The sequence below is a fragment of the Aptenodytes patagonicus genome, unplaced genomic scaffold, assembly GCF_965638725.1.
Source record: "Aptenodytes patagonicus unplaced genomic scaffold, bAptPat1.pri.cur scaffold_157, whole genome shotgun sequence".
Classification (NCBI taxonomy): Eukaryota; Metazoa; Chordata; class Aves; order Sphenisciformes; family Spheniscidae; genus Aptenodytes; species Aptenodytes patagonicus.
The window spans coordinates 11,469-20,952 of NW_027472096.1; the positions used below are offsets into that span (position 1 = coordinate 11,469).

The 9,484-nt window shown below is 60.2% G+C and overlaps 1 protein-coding gene across 1 annotated transcript; it reads right to left on the reverse strand.

Moving 5' to 3' along the window:
* Nucleotides 1-503: 503 nt before the first annotated feature.
* Nucleotides 504-9,124, reverse strand: LOC143173595 (maestro heat-like repeat-containing protein family member 7; the record flags this gene model as incomplete). The annotated part of the gene is made up of 5 exons (XM_076363859.1): nucleotides 9,119-9,124; nucleotides 3,109-3,198; nucleotides 1,562-1,699; nucleotides 951-1,127; nucleotides 504-659 (listed from the first exon to the last, which is right to left on the reverse strand). Coding segments are annotated over exons 1-5 (567 nt in total), but the record flags the coding sequence as incomplete, so codon positions are not given.
* Between the last annotated feature and the right edge of the window lie 360 nt (nucleotides 9,125-9,484).

A 9,484-nucleotide genomic window follows, 5' to 3' on the forward strand; every position in this document is an offset into this window, starting at 1 on the left:
AGCTGGGACATGCCCTGGCCCAAACATTTGGGGGTCTCTGGGGCACAGCCCTGGGGGACAGGGATTGGGGCTCAAAGCCCTGGCCTCCCACACCTGCAGGGACAGCTGGGAAGCCCGTAGGGACTCGTGTGCTCGGTGGCCGTGGGGCTGCTGCTGAGCCCTGCTGGACCAGGCAGGGCAGGTCTGGGAAATGCCTGTGCCAGGTTCCCCGGCCCTGCTCGTGCTGGGTCTGCAGGGACCCTTCCTCTGGGCTGTGCTGGAGGAGGGCTGAGTGGGGAGAGCGGGGCTGGGAGGGGACCCCCGCTCCCCATCCACCTCGGCAGCAGGCAGCAGGGGGGAAGGAGGAAGGCAGCGGTGGGCCCAGGGCAGGGAAGGAGGGGAGCAGTGGGACCCTGGGGTGACACACATTCCCAGACTCTGACGTCCAGCAGCCCTCGCCCCTTATGCCAGGCCAGCGTCGGCACACCCTTCCCGGCGTCTCCAGTGGGTCGCTGGTCACTCACCTTCGCCACGCTCTCGATCTGGTCGTTCATGTGGAGAAAGAGCGGGAGCAGGACCCTCTGCACTTTCTTCTTCATCTTTTTCACGTTTCTCCCCACCACAGTCTTCATCACGCCTTCGAAGAAGCTGATGGAGAGCTCCCGCACCTGGCTGGACACCTGGTGGTGAGGAGGACAGGGGGACTTCAGCAACAGCCGCTCCCTGCCCACAGTGAGCAAGGGCATCAGCGTGTCTGATGTGAGGGGGGCTGCTCTGGGGTGGGATCCTGAACACAGGGGCTGTGGGCCAGATCTGCAGCTGCGGCTGAAGAGCCCCAAAGCCCTGAAAGGCCATGCAAGAGGAGTGAGGAGGGGAGCCCTGCCCAAGTGCTGCCCACAGGGCTGGGCTGAAGGGCAGCTGTCTTTGCAGGGTGCCCATCTGTAGGGCTCAGGCTCCCACAGCAGCCTTACATCATCAAAGAGGGGCAGGAGCTTCTCCGCCAGCTGCAGAGCGATGACGCTGGCCTCCTCCCTCTTCATGTGACCCATCATGTTCCTGAGCAGTACCAGGGCCTTCATCCTGACATCAGTGTTGGCATCCTGCAGGGTCTCCATGATGTCTGGCAGCAGGACCGGTATTTTTCTTGCCTGTACGGAACACACAGTTTCCTTATTGTGAAGCAGGGAACGAGCACCCTGGCAAAAATGCGCCGGCTGCTGAGCACCAGCCTCCCGCCCGGCTTCCCAGCAGGTGGCCCAGGAGTCACTGCAGCAGCCTCCTGGCAGGCAGTGGCCACTGATGGGGATGCGGGGAGAGCCCGAGGAAGGGAAGGGAGTGCAGGAGAGCAGTGTCCCCTGCTCAGCCACCCCCTGAAACCGACCGGCCTGAAGGGGGCAGGTGGATTGGCAAGCCTCTGTGCCTGGAGGGCTCCCCAGGCACCCACCAGGCCCCTCCATAGCAGGGAGGGTGATTGGAGCCCTCACCCCGCCTCCTGCCTCCCAGCCAAGGCCAAGCCACCACATTACCCCCTGCCCCAGGCCCCGGCTGCCAACATGGCTCCGCTTGACTACACCCTGCTCACCGTCTCGGGTGTCTCTGAAAGCGTGATGAGGCCCCTCAGCACCAGCGAGAGCATCACCGGGCTTGGATGCCTCAGGTACCTCTGGGCTTTGTACAGGGCAGCAAACTCCTCTGTTCCAACGTCGGCGCAGAGCAGCAGCTAAAAGGAAGACAGCAGTGAGAGACCAGCAGAGCCCGCAGGGCTCCCTCCACCACGCTGGCACAAAGGGGGCACGACACGTGGGCGGTGGTAAGTGTCTCCTCTCCCCAGACTTGAAGCCCCCTCAGCCTGCGCAGAGGCCGTGCCTCTGCCCCAGGCCCAGCAACTGGCCTGACTCGGGCTTCTGCTCCTTTCTCTGCCCCTGCCCCGGGTTTCCAGGCTGCAGAGCAGGGCAGGGGGATGCAGGCAGGGGGATGCAGGCAGGGGGATGCAGGCAGCGGGGAAGCAGGGTGCTGCCCGGGCAGGGGCAGGCTTTGTGTTTTTTCACCGGGGCCAAAACAGCACAGGAGGGCCCCAAGTGTCTGGCACGGGGTCTGGCTGGTGCTGGGCAGGTCCCTGCTGACCCTCCGGGGCTGTGTCCATATGTACTGGAGGAGGTGGCCATTTGGAGGCAGACGGAAGGGGAGGGGGCCGTGCCTGTTTCCCTGGGGAGGCAGGCACAGCCCTGAAGGTCACTCACAGCCAAGGGATAGATGCAGGCGTCCTCCGCGGCACAGCTGAACACCTTGCGCAGCCGCTGGTCCTGGAGCACGCTGAGCAGCTCCGTCAAGACACTCCACAAAGCCCAAGGCACAGAGATCATCACCTCCCACATGGCCAGGGCAGCGCTGCAGACCCAGAGCGCTCGGTCAGCAGGGCTGCCTCGGCCACCGCACCGTGCCCAGGCCAGCCTCTCCGGACCCAGGCGGTGCTGCAGCCCTGGCCCTGCCCACCCCCCTCACTTGGGGTGCCCGGGGACCCTGCCCGGTTAGGCAGGAGGGGGCTGAGGTGGTGTTCCCCATGGGGCAGGGAGGAGCGTGGTGGCGGGACTCTGGCTTGGCCAGCTTTGGCTGCTGCGGGCCTGGCTGACCCACCGGGGCTGGGAAGCGTGGTGGGATGGAGGGCCCTGCTCCTGGGGGATGTCCTGCAGTTTTCCATGGGCCTGGCAGCCAGAGAGTCCCTGGGCCCCTCTCCCCACAGGGAACGAGCCCTCAAGGCTGTCGGGGCCGGCACCTGTCGCATGTTGGAGAGATCTTCAACAGGCTCCTGACCACTTCCCTGGGGCACCGCTTGGTCAGCAGGAGAAGGAATGAATCCAGGCTGTGCCGGGCTGGCTCCATGCGGATGTGCTCCATGTTTTTGTGGGTGTACCTCACAATCGTTGGCACCTGGAGGGGACACAAGTGAGGATGGTGCTGCCACTGGAGAGCAGCCATTTCCCAAGCTGCCACTGAAACTGCTGCCCTTCCCATCCCTCTCTGCTGCCTTGAAATGGCTTCAGGTGCCCAAGAGATCTGGGTTAGGGAAGAAGGGAAGAACAAGGGCTGACAGGGCTCATGGGCAGGGCAATCCAGCCACAGGGCACTTACATCCGTCAGCCAGGAGTCAGGGTCTCTCATGGCCATATCCAGGATGTTGCTGCCCAGCTGCCTGTCATAGATGTCGTCTGCTGTCAAGGCCTCAATGGCCACGAGGAGAATGTCTGTCATCTGAGAAGGCTGGAGGTATTCTCCAAACACCTACGGGAGGAAGGAGGGGAGCAAAGACATGTCACGCCGAGCACCCTGATGGTGCTTCTTGGCTGAGCACCGCCAGCAGCTCTGGCAAGAGGTGCCCGGCAGTGCTGTCAGCAGTGCCCGCAGGAAAGCTGGAAGCAGGGGCTGCAGTCTCTGCAGGGCAGAGGGTGAGAGCAGAGGGTCCCCAGGGTGAGGGAGGAGGGTTGGCATCATGGGCGCCGTGTGTTTGCCCTAGAGAGAACCAGGGCTGGCTGGTGGCCAGAAGGGCTGGAGCTGCTGCTGGGACACTGGAGTGCCACCCTCGCCTAGTCCCTGCTCGGGGACAGCAGGAACCCTCTCAGCAGGGACAGTAAGGCCATGCCAACCCCACTGATTCTGGGTCCCTTTGCTCACACAAGCCTCCTGCGGATGCCAGGGACAAGAGTCCCAGCAAGGGGGGAGCTCATTACCGTGGTCATGTCGCTGCTGTCGAGCGAAGAAAGCAACCAGGTGCTCTCAGAATCCCATCCCAGTTGGAGCTCTGGCTGCTCTGGATTCTCCTCTGGCAGCGTCTCGCCTACGTGGAGGGGAAACACAGAAGAGTCGGTAGGACAAAGCATCTTTGCCAACAAGCTTCCCAATCGGTGAAAAAGCTCGGCATGGCTGAGGAGGGAGGCTGTGCTGGGGACAGCTCCCAGCCCCGAGCAGCCTTGGCGTTCAGGCATCACTGTGTCCCTGCCCGTGGGACTCCTGCTGCCAGCGTGCCGAGGAAATGGGGTCCCGGCGTTGAGCCGGTCGTGCTCGCTGGCCCCGGCTCTGCCAGTCCCGGGGGGCCCCTCACTCACCGGTCTGCAGGGGCTGGACCGTGGACACCTCGTAGGGCTCTGGCAGAGAGCGGCTCTCCTGGGGAGCCCCCACCTCTTCCCAGGCCACCCTGGGGTGGCTGGGGGGTCTCTCCGCCATCCTGCGAAATGGAGGAAAGTTTTGGGGGGAGGGGGGGGCAGCTTAAGGGCAACACCTCGGCAGCACGAGGCTGCCAGGGGCGGCAGGGAAAGACGTGGGCTGCGCTCGGGGTCTCCTCGCCAGCTCCGTGCTCCTGCCCTGTCCCGTCGCTGTCTTGTCAGACACTGCAGGGCCACGGCCCCGCTGGCTATATATGGTGCCGTGGGGTGTCACTGAGGGGGGTCACAAAGGACCCCACTGTGACCCGCCGCCCGGGCTGGAAGGGGCAGGGAGTCCACTTGCAGGGGGTAGGGAGCCAGCTCACCATTGGCCCATGGGTCCTCTCGGGGTGCCCCCAGGCCCCCATCTGCTTTTATGTCCCCTCAGGACCTTCCTGTACCCTTTGGCTCATCCCAGAGCCCTGTGTTCACACGCCCCAGGCACGGCCCCAGGACCTCCCTGCGAGACCTCTGCTTCTCCCCCTCCGTGTCGTGCTCTCTTCACATCTCCGCAGTTTCTGGCATCTCACAGTTACGTCCTTTCCCCCACTCTGAAAATCTCTCTCAGCACCAGGAAGCAGAAGATGTTTACGCCTGCTCCTCTCCTCCAATCCCTGCTTGGGGATACAGTTGTCGATGGGACTCTTACAGTGTGTAGCGCGTACCAGATACTGTCAGAATAGGAAGCCTGAAAGAAATAGTCTCTCTATGCTGCCTTAACATCTTTAATCAAGGCCCTCACCCACAGCCTGAGAGATGGAGAACTTGAGGAGTCATTCAGAAAAGTCTTCTCTAAACACGTGGATCTCACTGGGATCCAAACCTGCCCGACTGATGTGAACAGCTTCTAAGCTGCTCCTTATTTGTGCCTTTAGAGATTTCTCGAGGTTTCTAAGGTGGGCAGTGGAGACGATAGACATTTTTTGATGGTGTCTGCCGTCTCATTGCTTACAGAAGCTCTCATTCACTTTTGTCTTCATCAACCCTGGCTTGAGGTGCAACTCACCGCTTTAGAAAGTGAGAAGCTGTTGGAGATGGCAGGCCGTGAAAGGAGAAACCTAGTTGGCCTGGGGTGAAACTGGTGAGAATATAAAGGGATATTTGGTGCCAGCCAAAAGCTCGGAAAGTAGAGCGTCAGGATAGAAGGGGAAAAGGGGGAGTAGAAGGTGCGGCTGAAAAATGAGGCGGGGACGCCTGGGGGCCCCAGTCCAGCAGCCCTGTGTACCTGCTCTGTGCAGCCTGCAGCAGGAGAAGGAACCTGTTGCCCTGACTGTACCGCCTGTGTTTGACTGGCTGCTGTAGTCAGGAAGACATGGAGCGCTCCCCGACATCAGCGAAGGGGCACCCTGGTGTGCTGGTTTTGGCTGGGATAGAGTTAATGTTCCTCAGAGTAGCTAGTACGGGGCTATGGATGTCTGGAGAGCCTCGGCGTCTCACACAGCACTACAGGCCTGTATGTGGCCATTAGCTGAGCGGCTGCCCTGAATTCGGTTAGGCTGCGTGGGGACGTGTGAGACAGCTATTGTTACAGACAAGGGACAGCCAGTAAATACAGCTAAGGGAGGGGAGAAAGAGAAAGCCTTCACTCTCCCTCGGGCACATGACTCCATTTGGTCAGCTGAACACCTCCTTAGGCGGCCCTGAAGAGCGTGAGGAGGGACAGGTGCTGATGTCCTACATGTGGGCATCTGCCGTCGTTTCAGCTGGCATCCTCACCAGGCTGCAGGGTGATGCCCCCAGGTGTTTCCCACTCTCTCAGTCCTGCTCCACTCTCGTGGACTACCTCTGGCACCTCCAGTGTCACCAGGTGTTTGTGTGTGAACTCCTGCTCTCCATCTCCACCAATGACCATGGGACCATAGAAAAGGAGTGCAGGTGCCTATTTTGAACAGACACCGTTGCGGAAGCAAGAGGAATCTCACCTGCTGTGGGTTTGTGGCAGGCATGGGAGGGAGCTGAGGTCCCTTCCAGCCCCAGGACTACACATCCAGGACGAGATGCCTCCATTGACTCAGCCGATTCCCCTCCCTCAGCAGGGGTAAAGGAGATCCCTCCCTGTCAGTGTCCAGGTGCCCTGCCTAATGACGGGACAAGGCAGGGTGATTCTCAGACCTCACGGTGTCTCTGAGAGGAGAAAGGACAGTGCTGGGAAGAAATGTCTCTGCAGAGGTGAGACAGGCCACATCGGTGATTACTTCAGTCTCTTTCCACATGGGATCCTGGAGAGCCCCAGGGACAGCTGGCGGGAGCGCAGCGTGGGGTGGGGGGCAGAGAAAGTGACGTCTTGGGCAGGTCCTGTCCTCCTGGGCAGAGACAGGCTCCTGGGATGGAGGGAGCTCAGGGTAAGCAGGCAGCACTGCAGAGAGACGGCTCTGCCAAGGAACAACTCCTCTGCAAAGCGTGGCAGGGCTCAGAGGAAAGGAGTAGGGCAGAGAGAGATTGAAAGCAGTCTGGAGTGGGAGGACAGAGGAGAGCTCAAAGGAAGAAATCGTTACAGCCCTTGACACGGTAAGTCTCTTGGTGCAGGGCAATGCAGCTGCGGTTCCTGGCAGGGTCTCCTACAGCTATCGTAGCCTACAGGATCCGTCGGGAGGACTCCCAGTCCAGGGGCTCATGTTAGACAAGCGTGAAGGGGTGAAGCCAGGGTGTGCACCCAGAGCTGCCCAGGGCATTTCAGAGGGGACTTTTCCAGAGGAAGATCAAGGCAGGGGATGCCTTAAAGGTGAAGAGCTTTCCGGAGTCTACGCTTCCAGTTTCCTGCTCTTTCAGGGAAAAGGCGCTGCTATGTTTGGAGAGGGAGACTGAGAGTCCTGAGCCGCTACACTGAGGGATCAGTGGGTGTGGTAGGAGCCAAGTAAACTGCTTTCATCCACTCCTCTACCTACGGAGAGCACCAGCATCACCTTTGTTGCCCTCATCGGGGTTTGTCTGACCTGCTCCTTACTGCCTGCAAACGGGGAGAACCTCTAGAGAGTGCCTGAAACGGGGAGGTTTCTTCAGGTCAGAGCTGAGCCGACAGTAGTTGCTGATGGGGTCTGTGATCCCAGACAGGGGAAAAATTGAGGGCAGAGGAACAGTTCGTGGCAGGGATAGCTCCAGGCAGCAGACACATGGGCAGAGAGCTCTACCCAACTCCAACCAGAAATGTCACGGGAGGGAGAATTTGGAAAGCTGCCTGTCATCCCCTCCAACGCAGACGCCTCCCTCTGAGCCAGAGCCCTGGTCTCGTCTCCCACCCAGCAGAGCCTCTGCCCTCAAGGCTGCGTGGTCCAGGGCAGGAGTTGCCTCCTCTGCAGCCAGAGCTCTAGCACGGCAGAGGTGCATCTCTCCTGACACGTGGCCACTTGCCTCTGCAGAGCAAAGGGGCTGAGAGCGACTGCCCTGGGATTTTGCGAACTGGGAGGGGCTGCGCTCTGCTGGGTAAGGAGAAGGCTTTGCCGAGTGCCCGGCCACCTCTCCTCTCCTTGCTTCCCTTAGGAGGAGAGTCACAGAGTCTTTCTTTGTTTCTCCACCTGGTTGTGCTGCTCTTCTTCCTGCTCTTGGGGTACCTGGCCAGAACAGTGGTGGTGTGGCGCAAGGGGTGGGGGTGTTGAGTGCCTGCTCTGACGCGGCCCTGGAGGGCGCTGCCCTGGAGGGCGCTGCCCTGGAGGTGTCTCCATGGGACCAAGGTGCCCAAGCCCTCTCTTAATTGTCCAGGCTGGAGACACTGCAGTCCGTGGTTGGGCAATGAGACACTGCTTCCCTTAGCAGACACCACCTTAAGGCACCTGATTCTGCTGGACAGGGAGTCCTGCGAGGCTGTGAGCATCACTCCAGAAGGGCATCGCTCTCCTGTCGGACCTCTGTGATGTCTGAGAGCACCTGATCTGCCCATGCGAATCAGCATCCCTGTCCTGTCCTCTTCATCACACTCTGCATAGCTCTGCTGGCAAGGAGAGGTGGTTTTAAATCTCCACGTTGAACAGGACCCCTCTGCTCCCAGTACAGTCCGGTTTCTTCTTCAGAGCATCCTCTGTGTGTGGTCCTCCTCCAGCTGAGAGCGGTGCGAGCACAGGGCAGCTGGGCACCCGGCTGATGGACAGAGCAGCCCTCCTGGACGTGAGCACTGACGGAGGTTTACACTGAGAGCAAAGGGGCAACGGGGGGATCTCACCCTTTCCAAGAACATTTCCCAAGTGGGATGGGGGTGTCTGAAGTCTAAAACACAGGGTAACGAGGCACATTTGCTGCACCTCATCTCCCCCCCTCCTCTGTGGAAGAAAGCATCCTTCTGAGCTTTTTACCCTCCGCTCTGGTGCAGCCCAGGGAACTCCTCCCCGGGAACCCTCCCTCCAAATTATCTGGGCTGTTGCTACCTCCATGTGTCATTGCTGTAAAGCAGGGCTGACCCTGAAGGAGCCCACGGGTAGAGGGCACTGCTCTGCGCAGCGCCCTCAGCCAGCACAAACCAGAGCTGAAGCCTCGGAGCTGCAGAACAGTCCCCCAGGCAAGAAAAGCACCCTCGGGTGTTTCACAATGAATGAATTAAGTTTTGCTCAGAGAAGCTTCTCTGAATTTTTCTGGTTTATCTCCTTTGGCAGTTTGAATGCCCAGAAGCAGCAGATGTCCAACGGCAGCTCCGTCACCCAGTTCCTCCTCCTGGCATTCGCAGACACGCGGGAGCTGCAGCTCTTGACCTTCTGCCTCTTCCTGGGCATCTACCTGGCTGCCCTCCTGGGCAACGGCCTCATCATCACGGCCATAGCCTGCGACCACCGCCTCCACACCCCCATGTACTTCTTCCTCCTCAGCCTCTCCCTCCTCGACCTGGGCTCCATCTCCACCACTCTGCCCAAAGCCATGGCCAATTCCCTCTGGGACACCAGGGCCATCTCCTACCCAGGATGTGCTGCACAGCTCTTTTTATTTGTCTTTTTTATCTCAGCTGAGTATTATCTTCTCACCGTCATGGCCTACGACCGCTACGTTGCCATCTGCAAACCCCTGCACTACGGGACCCTGCTGGGCAGCAGAGCTTGTGCCCACATGGCAGCAGCTGCCTGGGGCAGTGGGTTTCTCCATGCTCTGCTGCACACGGCCAATACATTTTCACTCCCACTCTGCCGAGGCAATGCCCTGGACCAGTTCTTCTGTGAAATCCCCCACATCCTCAAGCTCTCCTGCTCAGACTCCTACCTCAGGGAGGTTGGGCTTCTTGTGGTTAGTGCCTGTTTATATCTGGGGTGTTTTGTTTTCCTTGTGGTGTCCTATGTGCAGATCTTCAGGGCCGTGCTGAGGATCCCCTCGGAGCAGGGACGGCACAAAGCCTT